This window comes from Centroberyx gerrardi, chromosome 22 (assembly GCF_048128805.1).
Source record: "Centroberyx gerrardi isolate f3 chromosome 22, fCenGer3.hap1.cur.20231027, whole genome shotgun sequence".
NCBI lineage: Eukaryota > Metazoa > Chordata > Actinopteri > Beryciformes > Berycidae > Centroberyx > Centroberyx gerrardi.
This window is the reverse complement of record NC_136018.1, coordinates 564740-585859: the sequence shown is the minus strand read 5'-3', so window position 1 is coordinate 585859 and position 21120 is coordinate 564740. Positions and strand designations below refer to the sequence as shown.

The 21120-nt window shown below is 41.1% G+C and overlaps 1 protein-coding gene and 2 non-coding genes across 3 annotated transcripts in view; 1 reads left to right on the top strand and 2 right to left on the bottom strand.

Moving 5' to 3' along the window:
• The window catches only part of LOC139933327 (uncharacterized), a 39563-nt gene extending 35536 nt beyond the window's left edge, over nucleotides 1-4027 (bottom strand). Inside the window, exons 1-4 of the mRNA XM_078291363.1 lie at nucleotides 3942-4027; nucleotides 3493-3663; nucleotides 1670-1789; nucleotides 92-327 (exon numbers count right to left, since the gene is read on the bottom strand). Coding sequence (XP_078147489.1) covers nucleotides 92-327; nucleotides 1670-1789; nucleotides 3493-3623 — 487 coding nt within the window. The 5' untranslated portion in view covers nucleotides 3624-3663; nucleotides 3942-4027. The remainder of the gene's footprint in view (nucleotides 1-91; nucleotides 328-1669; nucleotides 1790-3492; nucleotides 3664-3941) is intronic.
• A 5946-nt stretch (nucleotides 4028-9973) lies between these two features.
• On the bottom strand, nucleotides 9974-10080 carry LOC139933330 (U6 spliceosomal RNA). Its single transcript, XR_011785592.2, has one exon. It is a non-coding gene; the product is annotated as a U6 spliceosomal RNA (small nuclear RNA).
• Nucleotides 10081-20775: 10695 nt separating this feature from the next.
• LOC139933331 (U6 spliceosomal RNA) lies at nucleotides 20776-20882 on the top strand. Its single transcript, XR_011785593.2, has one exon. It is a non-coding gene; the product is annotated as a U6 spliceosomal RNA (small nuclear RNA).
• Nucleotides 20883-21120: the final 238 nt, after the last annotated feature.

Sequence of the window (21120 nt, the reverse complement as noted above, 5' to 3'; positions counted from 1 at the left end):
TGTTGCATGATAAATAAAAATGTGGCTGTAGCAACACATGAAGTCCTGGTTTTAGAAATGGTGACAACAGAAGACAGACCCCCAGTCTTACTTTGTGCAATGCTGGTTTGACTGGGTGTCTGCAGTCCAGGTCTTGTTCTGGATCTTTCTCCACACTGGGGACAGGCGGAGTCTCCTGATGAACCAGACTGGTCCCAGTATGAGGTGATGCACTGTCTGCAGAACCAGTGTCCACAGCTGGTAGAGACTGGATCCCTCAGGACCTCCTGACACAATGCACAGCAGGACAGCTGCTCCTTCACAACACCATGACTCCTCGTCCTCTCTCTGTGGTGAGGAAGAGAATTCATTATGACTGATTAGAAAAGTGTATAACTAAAACAACTAAAAAAGGTTTTAACTATCTTTTGTTGCTAGCAGAGAGTATGGGATTAATGGAAAGTATCAGTAAGGCATGTAGCATCTTTGTCGCTAACTAGATGACACAAACCTAAACCTGTCAAGTGCAGTTGATCGTTGAGTGCATAGATCATAGTGTGTACATTACACTGGTGGGCGGGACGAGACAATTTGATTGACACATGATGGAAGTGCTATTGAATGAAAGTGGTGTTAAAAGCAGCATCAAATTAAAAGAAGCGGTGGCGATTGGAAACGCATTAAATTGAATTGTTGAAATGACTTGTGAATAAATAAATGTCAAGGCGATCAAATGCAAAGACAAATTGATTTGTAAACAATTAAATTTCATCACTGTGCAATCATTTAATTTGGTAGTGTTTTAACACTTCAATATTTAACTGCATTTTATTTGATTCAACCCACCATTTAATTTGATAGCTTTTTAAATGATTCATTGTTTAATTTATTATTTTTGTTACTTCCACCCCTCATACCTTTGGTACTGACCTCTGGAAACAGAAAAGTTTTATTCACATCATTAGTTCTAGTAAAGACAGACAACAACGCATGTGATGTTGCACATTTTCACTTTTTCTGTCCATCTGGTTCCTCCATCTGGAGTTTTTGATAAGGAGAACAGCTGCTTCTGTTCTTATCCTAATCTGCAGTTAAAATCTAATATAAATAATGTAAATAAATGGTTTAAGCTAGGTTTGTGAAACCAACCCCTGAAACTAATTAAATCTTAATCAAATGGAATATTAATTTGAAAAAGATCTGATAGGATAATATAAATAAATAAGGTATTTTTTCTGTAACTAATTGGGAGAATATTAAAATTGAAATAAAAAGTAAGGAATATTTAAAAGATTAATTCCAGGAATTGAAATTGGTGTTCTGGAGACCATAATGGCAACGAAAGTCGGTCAGAAGCCCGATGGGACTTTCAGCCCGGGGCCCCATCAGACTCTAGAACCGCCTCTGTGCAAAACAAGCAGCCACCAACCAAGCTGAAAACTGCAGCCGCGAGCCTCACCAAACACCACAGGCACAGTATCCGGTCCGAGACAAGCAGCACCTCGAGTGTTTGATAATACTGCTTGTGATTGTCAGTTGCATTATGTTTAATTTGCTCTATTCTTAGTTATATTTCTTTTCTTTTTTTGTTGTATCCTGATATTTGCTGCTGCAACATCCCAATTTTCCCACAGAGATCATTAAATTTCATCTTTTCTTATCTTATCTTATCTTATTCTAGTCCTCTTACCTTGTGTCTGAAGGTCCAGGTTCATTACTGAAATCTGGAGGTCTGTCTTTGGACCGGTCACTCTTCATAGACAAACAGCTGGGTACTGGAGACTCTGCTCTCTGCCTGTGGTACTGACCTCTGGAAACAGAAATGTTTTATACATATCATCATTAGTTCTAGTAAAGACAGACAACAATGCATGTGACATTGCACACTGTCACTGTTTCTGTCCATCTGGTTCCTCCATCTGGAGTTTTTCATAAGGAGAACAGCTGCTTCTGTTCTTATCCAAATCTGCACCATCACAATCTGCTCTGTGCCAGGCTTTCATTTCTACTGATCAGCTCTGTCCTTTGGCTGCTGATCACCTCTTCCAGGCTAAAATGCCCGATATATAAATGTTCAAAGAGTGAGAATGTCACATCTTGGTGTCTTGGTTATCATGTAAAATTTGATTTTCCCATTTGGATTTGTCACTTTATTGGGTCGTTCAGCACACTCTACTCGTAGGCCTAATCACAGTATTTCCGAGCATCTCAAGGCAGCATGGGCTTGCTACAGTTGTGGTTGTGAGCCAGTGCAGAACAAGTGTGGAAAATCTAGGAGATAATGAGGTAAATATTGAACTTTTCAATCCACAGCAATCATTTGGCTTCAGAACACTTGGATTATGCTGTTTGGAGTAATTTTATGGTAATTTCTGCCCTTTTAAGTCGTCTTTACACAGAATTTATACTGACATAAAGCCAAAAAAAAATCTGTGTGAAGATGAGATACCAGTAGAAAGGAGGGTTAGTTATCCCGGTGTTCCACACAATGCTGTCCCCTCGTACCCCACTGTCCCTCATGTAATAAACACTTTCCCCACTAGATGGCGCATCGATTCCACAATTGAATCTGTGCCTTTCTTTCACTCTGCAGCAAACTTGGGTCTGCTGAGGGCTCTAGTGCCGGGCTGCTCGAGTCTTTTTGATGATTTATTCATTTCAGACCAGTACCTCAAAATGAATTGAACTTTTCAAGTTTTTGGCGTTTTCAAGTTTTTTCCTTAGATTGAGCTATCGGTCTTCATAACTTCTGTGTAACGTCCTGTGTGCTTCACACATTAACTGTCATTAAGTGTAGTACACCCTTTAGCCCAGTAGAGGGCAGGGCATAATTTGCTAGTCTTGTGAGGGAGTCAGTGTAATACGTGCATGGCGTCAACACATGCTGTATCCATTTAAATTAATTGTATTATTTTATCCTTCCATTTCTAAATGGTGATGTACAAAGTCATGCAAAGTGTTTTGTTTTAAACTGTTTTTAAATTTACTGGCTCTATTTTATATGTTGAAAGAAACACTACAATAATCATTTTCTAATTGGTGTGTGTGTGTTCATTTGTTAAGAAAATAATTTGCAAAGTACAAAAGTACACTTTTATTTAAGATTATTTGTAATACTGCTTGACAAAAATTTAAAGTTTAGTTACACCAATACGCAAATCAAGTAGCTACCAACCAAGCTGAAAACTGCAGCCGCGAGCCTCACCAAACCCTGCAGGCACAGTCTCTGCAGGCTGTCCGGTCCGAGACAAGCAGCATCTCGAGCGTTCGATAATACTGCTAGTTTGAGTATTCAGTAGCCTTACAGGTCCATGACGACTCATTCAACAAATTATTAGGTAAGTACGGCAAGCCCCGAGGGGAAAACCACCAGTCAGCACACCACTCAAAACCACAAAACCACTCAATACAAGAACATGGACTAGTTTCTCATACTAACACAGAACATTTGTCCTTCATCCTCATTTAACAATATTCCATCAGGTAGACTTCCAGTATAACCAGTCCTCTTACTTTGTGTCTGAAGGTCCAGGTTCATTACTGAAGACTGGAGGTCTGTTTTTAGACCGGTCAGTCTTCATAGACAGACAGCTGGGTGCTGGAGACTCTGCTCTGCCCTCCTCTTCCTCCACACAAACACTCATCTTCTGGACTTCAGTCAGTCTGAGAGGTGAAACAGTAACACTGGAGACACACACACATACACACACACACACACACACACGGTATAAGGAGCCCAGCCAGCACTACTCCTGGTAAGTTAGTGTCACCTTGTTTTCTTTAAACATGTCTAATTAAAAACAGTGTGTATTAAACAGCCAATCAGGACTTTGTATCCACAGATGAATCAGTGATAAACTGTTCAGTTCATTCTGACTCTTATTCCCTCTACAGTCCACAGGGAGACAACTGACTCAGAGACTTCTACAGTAAAATAATAATAATGTTGTAATAACACTCACCCTGCCTCAGCCTTCTGTTTCCCTCCTCCTGCTCTGCTCTGTGTCTCAAAATGGAGTCTGAACTGACTGCGACATATTTTACTTTCACTTTCACCAGTTTGCTCCGTCTGTATGGAGAAGTGTTGTCGACATTTGAGTGGAAGAGCGGCCCCCTCAAAAAGAAGAAGAAGAAGAAGGAATTCACTGTAGGCCGATTACAATAGGGCCTTATGGCTAATAGGCTACTACAAATATCATGTTACTGAGTCCAGGTGGAACTTTTTTCTAAATGTAAAGTGAGGGAGCGCGCTCACTTGTATTTTGCCAAAATAATGATTAGGTTCATAAAACAAGATTCTCTGTTGATGCCACTGAACCCCGGTCCGTCCTGTCCGCTCGCGCCCCCTGCTGACGCTGCAGAGGACAAGCCGTCTCTGCTGGACAGAAGGAAGACACTGCGGTTATTCTTTTTTTAAATTATTATTGTAATCTTTTTTTACAGGAATTGCATTTATTTAATACATCAACAAATAGCCTACATACAAAGAAAGAAGAGAAAAAAACACAAAATCAAAATCTGGCTCTGCAGTTATTAATTATCCGTTATAAAAGCCAGTTTTGCTGAAACAACAGCAGATGAGAAGCTGTGAAGATCTTTCTGTGGTTTTGTGACTAATAATTATTAGTCACTAATAAGGCATTATTATGTTTCTCACAGTATTGTACTTACCTGCTGTTTGGACAGGACACCAGTAGAGGGCGCTATAAGTCTATATGTTAAGTATTTGTTGTCTGAAAGAACCAAGATGGTGCCAGTGGTAGAAGACTGTTACTGTCACCTTATGTTCAGTAAACTGTGTGTGTGTGTGTGTGTGTGTGTGTGTGTGTGTGTGTGTGTGTGTGTGTGTGTGTGTGTGTGAAAAAGAGTGATAGAGTGTAAGCAGTGTGTTCATGCTGTGTAGTATCAGTCCTAGTAGGCCTATTCATTATGTAGCAGATTACTGTCAGTTTAACAAGAAACTCAACACCAAACTCTCTCTGCCTGCCAGTCATAACTCCTGACCTCCCCCCCTCACACACACACACACACACACACACACACACACACACACACACACACACACACACACTCTGCACATGACTCAGACCTGGACTTGGACCCTAGCCCCCCCCCTCCTTCCCTCATCCGCACTAATGACCGAACTCCTGATTATGTATATATACAGAATATATATGTAAGCATTTATTATTATTATTTGCATTTTTGCACTGTCTCCGTAGTTTCTATATTATGTACATTACCTCTATTGTTTTATCTTAGTACCTCTTCTTTTTATTATCTTATTGTACTTCCTGTACTTGTTTTCCATGGCAGTTCTGCCAGTTGCTGCTGTGGCTCCTGAATTTCCCCAAGGGGATTAATAAAGTGTTATTTTATCTTATCTTATCTTATCTTATCTTATCTTATCTTATCTTATCTTATCTTATCTCCACTAGAAGTTGAAATGAGCTCGAGGGAACCGCCTCTGTTTCATTTAGCCTCGAGCTCGGCTCTGATTCGCTGATTGTCGCAGCTTTCTCTCAGATGAGACAGTTCTCCGTTTTGATTGGCTACAAACTTGAGACCGGAAACAGACGTGATTGGCTGTCTGGTAAAGCTGAGACAGAAGTTAAATCTCTCCAAACCTGAAGGTTGCCGGTTCGCGTCCCGGAGCTGACGACCAGAAACACAATGACGTAAACAACTAATCTATGATGTGAATTTATTAAACTGGATCAGTTTTATTATCTGGTAAAAGTCTCTTTTCTCTTCAGTGTGAAGGTTTAAATCAACTTCAGTTAATTGGCATTATGATTGAGATATGAGATAAATCAGAATAAATTCATTTTATTAGAGACTATGTTGATATTACAGCCTGTTTCTAAAGTAGGAAACATGTAGTTTGTAGTATTAATAAATGCTTAAATGTTTTTTATTATCAATAGAATATTGAATTATTTTCTTTAAATGACTAAATAAGTTTAAAGTGACTATACAGCTGTGTGTTTTATTAACTGTAGCCCATAGCTAGTTTTGAAGCATCAGGTATCGCTGGAGGCAAACAGAGAAAAGAGTAACAGCATCAACAGTGATGTGATCAATAAATAGAAAGAGACAGTGATGTGATCAATAAATAGAAAGAGACAGTGATGTGATCAATAAATAGAAAGAGACAATAGGGCCTACTTTGCTTTAAGTCTTTATTGAGAGGTAATGCTGCAGTAGCATCAATATGACAGACAACAGAGAAAAGAATTGATAGAACCAACCTGCATCACATTTCCAACATATTGATCCAACATATTGATCCAACATATAAAGGGTTTTATTCCTAATCACTATATCCACATTCAAAACATTTTGCCGCCTGAAATTCATCAGGCAATATTTGAGGAAAATGAATCATTCTGTCATCAAAAAACTATTTTATAACCAAATGTGCTCAGATGACTCCTAACTTCAACAAACACATAATGTTCTTAAATTTCACTCCAGCAGTCAGTATGGAGAGTGGTTGTCATTTATTTATAACGGTGGATATCTCATTTTGGACCAAAACTCTTCATATTGATCCAACGCTCAAAATAAAGTCCGTGCTACAGAGGTTTAGTAGCTGTACTGTTTTGTTGTATGAAATAAAGACATCAGCTGACATCAGCTTTGTGAATTTTCCTCCTTCAGTTTCTTTTTTATATCGAGTGTTTCCAGAGAAATACTTTTCGTCTGGGAAAGAGAAACAGCAGCGGCAGTAAAGAACAGAGACAGACTTCGTTAATTCTCCAGTTTTTATGTGAACATGAACATCAACATGACCGCAGCGGTCTGTGGGCTGCAGTACCTTTCCTCAACCAGCAGATGTCGCCCTGACACTGTGCAACATCTAACATCTAACCCTTTCCCTGGAACAAGCAGAGAAAATCTTCTAAAATACTGTTGTCAAGATCCAAAACAAACGATAAACAAGCTGCTTCACAGTGTCAGCCTTCAAAAATCACCCACTGCTCATACTTCCTTTATTTTGATTTATTTTTAAGCATAAAACCATCTTCAGGTCACCAAATGCAATGCAAACAGTATTAGGCCATGAGTCTCGTTTATTTTATTTTTTATTTTTTAACATCCTTGCTGTGTTGCTTGATGTTTGTGACGGCTCAATACTGTGACAGCTCTTAATGCCTCTAGTAAGCCCTTTGGTAAACATAAGAACAAGCTGCATCACATTAAACCTGGATGGAATGATTTTGTGGCTGAGCGACATGCTGCAGCTAGAGAAGCTTTTAAACTCTGGTCAGACTCAGGAAGGCCTAGACAGGGGTCATTGCTTGAACATAAAAAACTTACCAATGCAAGATTTAAATATGCTCTCGGTCTTATTAAAAGAAACGAGAACACAATGAGAGCCGATTCACTTGCCAGGAAGCTACAGAATAATAACCATCATGACTTCTGGAAAGAGGTCAGAGTTATGAATAACTGTAAAACTTCCTTACCATCCAACATTGAGGATGCATGTGGCCCAGACAAAATAGCCGAGGTGTGGCGTGAGCATTATTGTAATTTATTCAACTGTGTTAAAAGTAATGTAGCTAAAGAATGGCAGTTATAGGCTCTGTCCTCTGCTTGCCATGTGTTTTACTGCTCTCATAGTTCATGGTGTCCTTCCAGATTCTATCACCTCTGTATTGTTACTGTCATTAAGGACAAGGCTGGTAAATTAAATAGCATGGATAATTATAGACCTATTGCCCTTGCCAGTATTCTCTCTAAAGTGCTGGAAAGAATCCCGCTAACAAGGTTGGAAATGTTTGTTCTCACCACTGATAATCAGTTTGGCTTTAAAAGAAAACACGGCACTGATATGTGTATTTATGCTTTAAAGGAAATAGTCGCTAAATATGGTAGCCCAAATTCCACTGTGTTCATGTGTTTTATTGATGCATCCAAGGCCTTTGACAGAATTAATCATGAAAATTGATTTCTGAAATTGCTTGCTAGAGGTGTTCCAAAGTATATTAGAATACTAGTCTTCTGGTACGCCCATCAGACAATGCGGGTTAAACGGGGCAATGCCGTATCTGCCCCGTTTGACCTATGGAAACATTTGAATGGGTGTAACACAGGCTGTCTTGTTGGAAACTCTGTTATCAATCATCTTACGTATGCTGATGACCTGGTAATATTTAGTCCATACAGTGCTGGGCTGCAGCAGTTACTGAAGGTGTGCTCACAGTACGGCAAAGATTATGACATTAAATATAATGCCAAAAAGAGTAATATCATGATAGTCAGAAGTAGAGAGGATGGGAAATTAGTTTTTCCTGTGTTTCACTTCAATGTTCCTCTCATGATATGCAAGGAAATAAAATACCTTGGCCATGTTTTCACTGATGATTTGAATGATGACAGAGATATTTACCGACAGTGTTGTAGAATATACGCTCAGGCCAATATGTTGCTTCGCAAGTTTAGTATGTGTTCTGTCAATGTCAAATGTTCATTATTCAGAGCTTTCTGCACACCTCTGTATACAGCTCATCTTTGGTGCTGCGACAGGAAAAGTAGTATGCGAAGGCTCATAGTGTCTTACAATGATGCTCTGAGGCTGCTGCTCCAGGTTCCCAGATGGCACAGTGCCAGTCAACCGTTTGTGTTCTCCGGTGTCCCTACATGTGAGGCACTTTTAAGACATCTGATGTACAATTTTATGTGTCGCTTGGATGAGAACAGCATCATAGAGGCTTTCACCAGCCCTAGGAAGAGCTGCTCTCGGTACACATGCAGGCTCAGAAAACACCGGCGAGATAGCCTACATACGAACTGTTTTTTAAATTGAATGATGAATTGTTGTGGTTTTATTTTGTATGTCTTGTTTTCTTTCTTTTTATATGCTATGGACCCTTTGTGAGTCCGAAATAAAGTTTGAATTGAATTAGCCTACTCTCTAGGCCTACTTTCCCCCCCCCGAGATCTCAATTTGTCGTTATCTCGGGATAACAACATGTGTTACCTCGAGTTAATGACAAAAATAACTGGACATCTCGAGAAAAGAAGATAGAACGGCGGGAAAACGGCTAAATAAAAAGTATCAACCTCAATGGGCTTCTGCAAAGATGAATGGTCAGATCATGATATTCAACCCTAACCCAACAGTGACAAAAATATTAAGAAAACAAAATGATGCTATAACAAATTGTAAGAATAACTGTAGGCTAAATGAATGTAGATCAAGCTGATTATGTAACATACAACACAGATATTCACGTTAATTCTCACTCTGGTTCCACTGGCTTCCCTCATCTTATGGCAGGCTGCAATATAATTTGCAGATATAATAGAAATGTCTAGAACTTCACCTAACAGCTATTGTTATATAGCTATTATTATTTTTATTTGATAAAGTTTCAACTTCACTCTGTTCTGGATTATTCTGGGGGAAAATATGTCTCGTTTAAAATACTTCTCGATCAGCACTTTTGCAGACAGAGTGCCGCGTTTTTCCTGCCTTTAATCCTTCATGTGTTCCTTATGTGACTGGCAAGGAATATCTGTAATATCATTTTTTTAGGTTTTGTACCCGCCAGCTAGAGCGCCTGTTTTGCTATCCTGTGCGCCTCACATCCCAGAAGCGCTCCTTTTTATTCTTTTCTCAAAATGCGTCCGGTGTGTGTTAGTATCGGTGAGGCAGGAGGTGCGGCTCGGTCTCCTCTTCCCCTTGTGAACAGAGTCGGCACAACATTTCCTCCCCGGCAGCCAAGACTGCCTGTACCGGCGGTTTTCTACAGAAAGCAAAAGATTTAGGTATTTATCTGGGTCAACCTTATTTTTGTTTTCTGTTTTAAAACCCCGCTGTTCCCTTCATGTCAGTCAGAGGAGCGCTGTGTTTCCTCAGACGGTCTCAGTGCAGAGGCGCAGTAGCGCGGGCCGCCGCTACTGGCCGCCGTTTCACCAAAACACAAATACAATGTAAAAAATCACAATATTTCATATTTTTTAGGGTTAGGGTTAGGGTTGAAAAAATTGAGAACGCTTCACGAATTTGCGTGTCATCCTTGCGCCCGGGGCCATGCTAATCTTCTCTGTATCGTTCCAATTTTAGTGTATGTGCTACCGGAGTAGCACAACAATGCCTGGAAGCCACCTGGGATATATAGGGTGAGATCCAGATACTGTCACAAACACGGTGTCAGGTCAGTGGAAGGCAGTGGAGGGCTGTGTGGGCATTTCAGAGAAAGACAGAGTACCACACAGAAGGAAGGTCGGCTTCGATGAAGAGGACGGACCCGGTTTGACCCGGTTCAGGTTCGGTCTGCCCCGGTAGGTGCCGGCGAGGAATCCTGGAACTTCTATGTAAAGCGGCCGTTACGTCAGGCGGCGAGGATTGGAGGGCTGACGGCTGCCGGCGAGGAAACAAAAGCTTCACACTCCCACTTCCCCTCCTCCCACATTCCTGCTGCAGGGGCTGCAACCCCCCACCGGCTGCCATTCAGTCCTGCTGTCAGCGCTGAGGGGCTGGGAGGGCGAGCTACAACACAAAGAGACAGAGAGAGAGAGAGAGAGAGAGAGAGACACACACACAGAGAGAGAAAGAGAGAGAGAGACACAGAGAGAGAGAGAGAGAGAGAGAGAGAGAGAGAGAGCATGTGGTCACTTCAGTCCTTCCTTCTGTGTGTTCTCCTGAGGACGAGACGGACAGACACTCACAGCAAAAAGAAGATTGGTGGGACTAAACACTAATCCACCCTCAAATTCAACACATCACACTAACTTGGATTTACCAGCAGCTGAACGGTGTGAACGCTGCCTGTGGCTTGTAAAGCTGTTCATTCAGTTCAAAACTCTAACAGTTAGTGTTGTAGAGTTGGACTGTTTTTATTCAGTTGATAAAAAAAGTTTTTTTTTTTTTTTTTTAAATCTCTGATTGAATGGCAATTCTATTCAATTCAATTCAATTACATTTTGAATGTTATTGTGGTAAACTGAGTTAAATTACACTGTTCTTTTATGTTCACATTGGAGATTTGGCAGAAGGAAGTGAAACTCTCTTCCTGGTTTGTTTTTATTCAAAAATCTCAAGCAGTTCCCCAAACCTGCCGCTAGGTGTCAGTCTATGTCCGGTCCACGGGCTGAGGCTGCGATGCGCCGGGCGGCCAGCAGGGGCGCTGCTGCAGCGTCTGGCTCAAAATGACTGCAGAGTTAAAAAGAGAGAAATACAGAGATAATAAATAAATGCCTGCAGAACTTGCTTTAATTTGTACACATTTATATTTATGTGATTGTTATTTATTTAATCGCCGATATTTAACACTTATTTTGCCCCGATGCAACCCGTTCTGTCTTGTCCGGATGGATCATTACGCCAGAGTCCATTCCAAATCTGACAATTAAACTTTGTCTTGCTTATTGACAAACGCTGACACCTCATTAAACATGACTTAGGGCCTTTTTATTTTATTTTTTAAATTTTAATTAGTAAGTTATACTGATTACTTCGGCATACATCCAGTTCAACACTTTGTTGAACTGGATTATTTTGTAATTATTTTATCTTGTTACAAAATACAAAATACCCCTCAAATTATTGTATCAAAATAAAAGACAAAATATTGGAGCCAGAAAATGTATCAAGATAAAATACATGAACTTTGTATTTTCAAAATACAGGAAAATACATTTGTAACATTGGGCATTCAGAATTTGTTCAGGAATTCAGAACGGCCGCTCCCTCACTCTCGCTCGCCCACTCACTCACTCCGTTTACCGTTAGCCAGTTAGCCGTTAGCCTGCACGCTGCAGCTAAAACACTAGCGGTACCTAAAACTGTCAAGACCGCCCAAGTAGCGAAGTCCTTGCTCTTCAAAACAACTGCTAACAAAACTTTCTGTCCTTAACTTGCAAGCTCCAGTTACCAACACAAGTTTGTTTACACCGTCTTACCCCCCCCACAGACAGCTCAGCTGCCGCTGCCAGTCAAACACACACGCCCCTAGCTAGCTAGCTAGCTAGCAAGCTAGTTTGCATTCACAATGCAGACATTCACTGATTAGACAATTGGCACCAATCAGGCGCACTTACAAGGTTTTGTAAACAATTGGCTTTAGAAAATGAATAGATGCCAGGGATACAATGACTAAACGGGGGAGGTTGGCACCGCAATCAGTGCACTTGCAAATAAGATATAGTATGACCGATGCAATCATGACATTAAACCATCAACAGCAAATACGACCAGCCTAAAGATACCGTGCCAAGATCATCCACCGATAATCCAACAGGCAGTTGTGGTCCAAATACCGTTCCTGTGGTTGCAGCAGTAGTCGGGCTAGTCTCAGATCCGCCGCCGCAGGTGCGACCGCTGCTGCTGCTGCTAGGCTGCACTGCGGCTGCGCCATGTCCGCCTCAACATCACGGGGCTTGGGTGCAGTGTCCGATTTGGAGGCGGAATCTGATTCCTCCAATATAACATTACAGGAGTTGGAAGAGACCGGCGATTTAAACCATTTACGAATGTCCATTGTTAAGCAAATAGCAAAAGCAATCCTACTGGGAAAAACAGCTCGGCTCGACTCCCAACTGAAATCGCGCGGTAATCGCTCCATTGGCGTAACTTCCTTTTTCAGTATGGCTGCGCGTGACATAACAGAACCCCGTCAAACAAAAACACACCATTGTTTCTCTATTTTAATGTCTTCATTTATAAGGAATATAAAGTTAGTACGTATTTTACATTTTTTAACAGAAAAATACTATAATTAATAAACAAAATAATTAATTTTCAAACTAAGCGGGCCCCCTAAGGCCCGCCTATAGCGACAGGTCTGGATGGACAGTACATGCAAGAGAGAAAATGGGAGTTAAGAATTGATGCGGCAAATCTCATCACATTTCAAAATGTTTTTCTGTTTTTGTCATGGTGTTTACAAGTAGGCCTAAAGTGTTACAAACTCCGCCAAATGCGAGCACAACTCGGTCAAGAAAATCCTCCTTAGGTGCACGGCCAAAGATTAATACATGAAGAAAGAAAAGCCAGCACTCTTAATGTCCTTATATCATATATTTGAATGGGCAGCTATAGAGCACAAACGACGGACGCGTTTCAGCAATAAGCCATCATCAGCGTTGTGTTGCTCCAAGCGGAAGTGGCACTTAAATACATACATGCATACAGTTCAATTAATTATACAATCAATGTGAAAAATACCTGATCAAGAGTCACTATCAAAGATAAATCAACGTACCAGGTTCCCCCACTCAGTACGGATAACCCCAGGAATACAATCCACAGCATAGACATAACACTTAGGAAAAAATAATAAATATCAAGAAAAATGCAATAGAAGAATAGAAGAATAAAAAATATATAGCTAAATGTCTCTGCACATGTCTCACAAACTGTAATCATTTCAAAAAACAGGTCCTCTACACAGAAAATGGAAAGTGGAATTGAAGGGAGGCTGAATCTTCCCTTGTACAGGAAAAAGATATAACTCTTATGACACTAAACAAGTGCACATACAATTGGCCAATAGAACATGCAGTCAGCTGCAGCAGGCCAATATGCCCAAACAGCCTGGGCTCTCCTTAAAGTTGGGAGTAGAGCCACTAATTAAGCGCCACCCTCCACGTATCCTAAGACATATGAGCCCAACAACAAAGTAGAAGGACTGAGTGCAGCACATATCAATACACAACAAGAAAAAACTTTAAATATGTATTCAAAAAAATTGCATATCAATTTCACAAATCCAAATTCAGACAATTTCAGAGAAAACACCCTAATAATAATTCCTCATTCAGACCTTTTGGGTGTTCAGTTTGTAGAGTATGTATCCAAAACGCCTCTCTCTGCAAAAGTGTCTTATCCCTATCACCCCCTCTTTTCAAAGGTCTGACTTCTTCTATACCTTGGAACCTCAAGGAACACACGTCATGGCCTGCTGAGTTAAAGTGTCTCGCTACTGAGGACTTCTCATCCCTATTCCTAATATTACTTTTATGTTCAGATATCCGGGTTTTTAGTTCTCTTTTAGTTTTACCAACATAACACATCCCACATGGGCATTTCAAAAGGTAAACCACATGTTTTGTCTTACAAGAAATCCTACTCTTAATAAAAAACTTTTTGCCAGAGTGTGGATGTAAAAAAGACTCTCCTCTGATCATAGCATTGCACTGAACACAATTGGAACATGGGAAATTACCATTGGGTAAATTGGATAAGAAATGTTGAGGACGTGTGTAACAGTCAGCTCTAACTAGTGTATCCCTTAAGTTCCTAGCTCGTTTGTGGGCAAAAATAGGAGCATTCTTAAAAACATGACCTATATGAGGATCACTAGATAGGATGTGCCAGTGCTTCTTAACACACTTTTTAATTTCATGAGAAATGGGGTAAAAGGTGGTAGCACACACAATATTGAAGTCCCCTGAGTGAGAGGGTTTATGAGTTAAAAGGTTCTTTCTGTCAATATTTCTTACTCTCTGCAGACAATCATCTAGGACTCTGTCGTCATAACCCTTAGACCTGAACCGTGTGCATAACTCAGCAGCTTGTTCCTCAAAAGCATTCTCAGTACTACAAATTCTCTTAATTCTCAACAACTGACTATAGGGCAAACCCTTTTTAAGACCAGGGGGATGATAGCTAGCATAATCCAAAAAACTGTTGCCATCAGTTTTCTTTCTATATACCTTGGTCTTCAACTGTTCTGCTTTGTTCACCAGTACATCTAGAAAAGCCACAGATTCCTGACTATACTCTAATGAAAATTTTATAGAAGGCATTCTAGAGTTAATATAAATTTTGAACTCCTCCAGCTGATCAAGTGTCCCCGTAAAAATAAAGAAGACATCATCAATAAAGCGGAACCAACATTTCAACAATGAAAAGAAAGGATTATTGTGGTACACAAACTCTTCTTCAAATTTGCCCATAAATAAATTGGCATAATTAGGAGAACATGGACTTCCCATACTTACACCCTGACACTGTGAATAATATGAGTGTTCAAACTCAAAGTAGTTCCTGCTGAGAATCAATTTAGCCATATCCACCAAAAATTCAGTAGGGGGAGTAGGGTTTTTTCTCTTATTCAAGTAGCAGGTCATAGCCTCCAGACCCTCTGTATGGGGTACATTAGTATATAAACTGGTGACATCCATAGTACAAACAAAGTCACTTTCCTGAATGTTCTGTATAGAATCTATTTTATTCAAGAAATCAGTAGTATCTTTCAAGTATGATGGGAGCTGAGACACTAATGTTTTGATGTGTAAGTCGATATACTGAGATATAGGCTCAGTCAGAGACTGTGTACCTGCCACTATAGGGCGCCCAGGCACAGGCTCCACACAGCTCTTATGTATCTTCGGAAGTGTGTAAAAAATAGGGCGTACCGGGTGTTCTTGAATCATAAAAGCATATTCATCTTGACAGATCAATAGATCATTCACAGCTTTACTCAAAAAAGACCTAACTTCTTGAAGAAACCTCACTGTAGGGTCACCACTTAAAGGGGTATAGAACTCGCTGTTACTTAGTTGTCTTAATATTTTTGTTCTATATGCTTCTTTGTTTTGCATGACCACTGCACCCCCCTTATCAGCATTACGTATCACTACAGTAGTGTCCTTAGATAATTCAATCATAGCCTTGCTTTCTTGCGAATCAATGTTGGAGTGGAGTCTTTTTTTACTGTTAATATGTACATGAGAAGAAACCTCTTGCTCAATCAGCCTACAAAATGTTGCAACAGAAGAATTCAGAACAGGCGGGACAAAAACACTTTTAGCTTTCAGTCTCTTCAAGCTACTAATAGAAGTTATAGGCTCAGGCTTCCCCATGTCAGTTTGTTGTGTCTGAGCTGGCGGGTTAGCAGCCCCCTTATCAAAGAATGCTCTCAGTTTCACTGACCTCAAGAATTTGAATATCTCAAGTCTAGTTTTAAATGAGTCAGCTTTCCTGAAAGGAACAAAGGATAAGCCTTTAGAAAGTATGGAAACCTCATGTCGAGTCAGGGGTCTGCTGGAGAGGTTGATCACATTCGTGTCCTCCGGGGCCCTCTGGTGTGCACGGTTCCTCTTGCCCCCCCTCCGGGTTGGGCGTCTCTTGCCGATGTTCTGGTGTAGTATCTGCCTCTCGGTCTTTCTAAAAAACCTCGTCGCAGCCCAGTCGCAGCTGCCGGGCCCTCGTTGCCCGACTCCTCAGTAGATAAATCACTGGAGACTGTAGACTCCTCTCGCCTGTGTGCATGGTGGTGAGACCAAACGAATTCCGAGAGAACTCCGCATCAACAAGGAACCCACATTGGGGAGAAACAGTAGTGAATTCTGCAAGAAATGGTGCGAGGTGCTTAACAAATGTTCCCTGGATCTCATGCTTCTTGTGATTCAACATGCGGATACCGAACTTTCCAAGACTTGGACTGAGATTACAGATTTACGGAACGAAATGAAGAACAAGCTCAACACCCAACAGGTTCAGGAGTCTACAGTCTCCACTCAGGGGACTTCAATATTGTGTGTGCTACCACCTTTTACCCCATTTCTCATGAAATTAAAAAGTGTGTTAAGAAGCACTGGCACATCCTATCTAGTGATCCTCATATAGGTCATGTTTTTAAGAATGCTCCTATTTTTGCCCACAAACGAGCTAGGAACTTAAGGGATACACTAGTTAGAGCTGACTGTTACACACGTCCTCAACATTTCTTATCCAATTTACCCAATGGTAATTTCCCATGTTCCAATTGTGTTCAGTGCAATGCTATGATCAGAGGAGAGTCTTTTTTACATCCACACTCTGGCAAAAAGTTTTTTATTAAGAGTAGGATTTCTTGTAAGACAAAACATGTGGTTTACCTTTTGAAATGCCCATGTGGGATGTGTTATGTTGGTAAAACTAAAAGAGAACTAAAAACCCGGATATCTGAACATAAAAGTAATATTAGGAATAGGGATGAGAAGTCCTCAGTAGCGAGACACTTTAACTCAGCAGGCCATGACGTGTGTTCCTTGAGGTTCCAAGGTATAGAAGAAGTCAGACCTTTGAAAAGAGGGGGTGATAGGGATAAGACACTTTTGCAGAGAGAGGCGTTTTGGATACATACTCTACAAACTGAACACCCAAAAGGTCTGAATGAGGAATTATTATTAGGGTGTTTTCTCTGAAATTGTCTGAATTTGGATTTGTGAAATTGATATGCAATTTTTTTGAATACATATTTAAAGTTTTTTCTTGTTGTGTATTGATATGTGCTGCACTCAGTCCTTCTACTTTGTTGTTGGGCTCATATGTCTTAGGATACGTGGAGGGTGGCGCTTAATTAGTGGCTCTACTCCCAACTTTAAGGAGAGCCCAGGCTGTTTGGGCATATTGGCCTGCTGCAGCTGACTGCATGTTCTATTGGCCAATTGTATGTGCACTTGTTTAGTGTCATAAGAGTTATATCTTTTTCCTGTACAAGGGAAGATTCAGCCTCCCTTCAATTCCACTTTCCATTTTCTGTGTAGAGGACCTGTTTTTTGAAATGATTACAGTTTGTGAGACATGTGCAGAGACATTTAGCTATATATTTTTTATTCTTCTATTCTTCTATTGCATTTTTCTTGATATTTATTATTTTTTCCTAAGTGTTATGTCTATGCTGTGGATTGTATTCCTGGGGTTATCCGTACTGAGTGGGGGAACCTGGTACGTTGATTTATCTTTGATAGTGACTCTTGATCAGGTATTTTTCACATTGATTGTATAATTAATTGAACTGTATGCATGTATGTATTTAAGTGCCACTTCCGCTTGGAGCAACACAACGCTGATGATGGCTTATTGCTGAAACGCGTCCGTCGTTTGTGCTCTATAGCTGCCCATTCAAATATATGATATAAGGACATTAAGAGTGCTGGCTTTTCTTTCTTCATGTATTAATCTTTGGCCGTGCACCTAAGGAGGATTTTCTTGACCGAGTTGTGCTCGCATTTGGCGGAGTTTGTAACACTTTAGGCCTACTTGTAAACACCATGACAAAAACAGAAAAACATTTTGAAATGTGATGAGATTTGCCGCATCAATTCTTAACTCCCATTTTCTCTCTTGCATGTACTGTCCATCCAGACCTGTCGCTATAGGCGGGCCTTAGGGGGCCCGCTTAGTTTGAAAATTAATTATTTTGTTTATTAATTATAGTATTTTTCTGTTAAAAAATGTAAAATACGTACTAACTTTATATTCCTTATAAATGAAGACATTAAAATAGAGAAACAATGGTGTGTTTTTGTTTGACGGGGTTCTGTTATGTCACGCGCAGCCATACTGAAAAAGGAAGTTACGCCAATGGAGCGATTACCGCGCGATTTCAGTTGGGAGTCGAGCCGAGCTGTTTTTCCCAGTAGGATTGCTTTTGCTATTTGCTTAACAATGGACATTCGTAAATGGTTTAAATCGCCGGTCTCTTCCAACTCCTGTAATGTTATATTGGAGGAATCAGATTCCGCCTCCAAATCGGACACTGCACCCAAGCCCCGTGATGTTGAGGCGGACATGGCGCAGCCGCAGTGCAGCCTAGCAGCAGCAGCAGCGGTCGCACCTGCGGCGGCGGATCTGAGACTAGCCCGACTACTGCTGCAACCACAGGAACGGTATTTGGACCACAACTGCCTGTTGGATTATCGGTGGATGATCTTGGCACGGTATCTTTAGGCTGGTCGTATTTGCTGTTGATGGTTTAATGTCATGATTGCATCGGTCATACTATATCTTATTTGCAAGTGCACTGATTGCGGTGCCAACCTCCCCCGTTTAGTCATTGTATCCCTGGCATCTATTCATTTTCTAAAGCCAATTGTTTACAAAACCTTGTAAGTGCGCCTGATTGGTGCCAATTGTCTAATCAGTGAATGTCTGCATTGTGAATGCAAACTAGCTTGCTAGCTAGCTAGCTAGCTAGGGGCGTGTGTGTTTGACTGGCAGCGGCAGCTGAGCTGTCTGTGGGAGGGTAAGACGGTGTAAACAAACTTGTGTTGGTAACTGGAGCTTGCAAGTTAAGGACAGAAAGTTTTGTTAGCAGTTGTTTTGAAGAGCAAGGACTTCGCTACTTGGGCGGTCTTGACAGTTTTAGGTACCGCTAGTGTTTTAGCTGCAGCGTGCAGGCTAACGGCTAACTGGCTAACGGTAAACGGAGTGAGTGAGTGGGCGAGCGAGAGTGAGGGAGCGGCCGTTCTGAATTCCTGAACAAATTCTGAATGCCCAATGTTACAAATGTATTTTCCTGTATTTTGAAAATACAAAGTACATGTATTTTATCTTGATACATTTTCTGGCTCCAATATTTTGTCTTTTATTTTGATACAATAATTTGAGGGGTATTTTGTATTTTGTAACAAGATAAAATAATTACAAAATAATCCAGTTCAACAAAGTGTTGAACTGGATGTATGCCGAAGTAATCAGTATAACTTACTAATTAAAATTTAAAAAATAAAATAAAAAGGCCCTAAGTCATGTTTAATGAGGTGTCAGCGTTTGTCAATAAGCAAGACAAAGTTTAATTGTCAGATTTGGAATGGACTCTGGCGTAATGATCCATCCGGACAAGACAGAACGGGTTGCATCGGGGCAAAATAAGTGTTAAATATCGGCGATTAAATAAATAACAATCACATAAATATAAATGTGTACAAATTAAAGCAAGTTCTGCAGGCATTTATTTATTATCTCTGTATTTCTCTCTTTTTAACTCTGCAGTCATTTTGAGCCAGACGCTGCAGCAGCGCCCCTGCTGGCCGCCCGGCGCATCGCAGCCTCAGCCCGTGGACCGGACATAGACTGACACCTAGCGGCAGGTTTGGGGAACTGCTTGAGATTTTTGAATAAAAACAAACCAGGAAGAGAGTTTCACTTCCTTCTGCCAAACCTCCAATGTGAACATAAAAGAACAGTGTAATTTAACTCAGTTTACCACAATAACATTCAAAATGTAATTGAATTGAATTGAATAGAATTGCCATTCAATCAGAGATTAAAAAAAAAACAAAAAAAACTTTTTTTATCAACTGAATAAAAACAGTCCAACTCTACAACACTAACTGTTAGAGTTTTGAACTGAATGAACAGCTTTACAAGCCACAGGCAGCGTTCACACCGTTCAGCTGCTGGTAAATCCAAGTTAGTGTGATGTGTTGAATTTGAGGGTGGATTAGTGTTTAGTCCCACCAATCTTCTTTTTGCTGTGAGTGTCTGTCCGTCTCGTCCTCAGGAGAACACACAGAAGGAAGGACTGAAGTGACCACATGCTCTCTCTCTCTCTCTCTCTCTCTCTCTCTCTCTCTCTCTGTGTGTGTGTCTCTCTCTCTCTCTCTCTCTCTCTCTCTCTCTCTCTCTCTCTCTCTCTCTCTCTCTCTGTCTCTTTGTGTTGTAGCTCGCCCTCCCAGCCCCTCAGCGCTGACAGCAGGACTGAATGGCAGCCGGTGGGGGGTTGCAGCCCCTGCAGCAGGAATGTGGGAGGAGGGGAAGTGGGAGTGTGAAGCTTTTGTTTCCTCGCCGGCAGCCGTCAGCCCTCCAATCCTCGCCGCCTGACGTAACGGCCGCTTTACATAGAAGTTCCAGGATTCCTCGCCGGCACCTACCGGGGCAGACCGAACCTGAACCGGGTCAAACCGGGTCCGTCCTCTTCATCGAAGCCGACCTTCCTTCTGTGTGGTACTCTGTCTTTCTCTGAAATGCCCACACAGCCCTCCACTGCCTTCCACTGACCTGACACCGTGTTTGTGACAGTATCTGGATCTCACCCTATATATCCCAGGTGGCTTCCAGGCATTGTTGTGCTACTCCGGTAGCACATACACTAAAATTGGAACGATACAGAGAAGATTAGCATGGCCCCTGGCGCAAGGATGACACGCAAATTCGTGAAGCGTTCTCAATTTTTTCAACCCTAACCCTAACCCTAAAAAATATGAAATATTGTGATTTTTTACATTGTATTTGTGTTTTGGTGAAACGGCGGCCAGTAGCGGCGGCCCGCGCTACTGCGCCTCTGCACTGAGACCGTCTGAGGAAACACAGCGCTCCTCTGACTGACATGAAGGGAACAGCGGGGTTTTAAAACAGAAAACAAAAATAAGGTTGACCCAGATAAATACCTAAATCTTTTGCTTTCTGTAGAA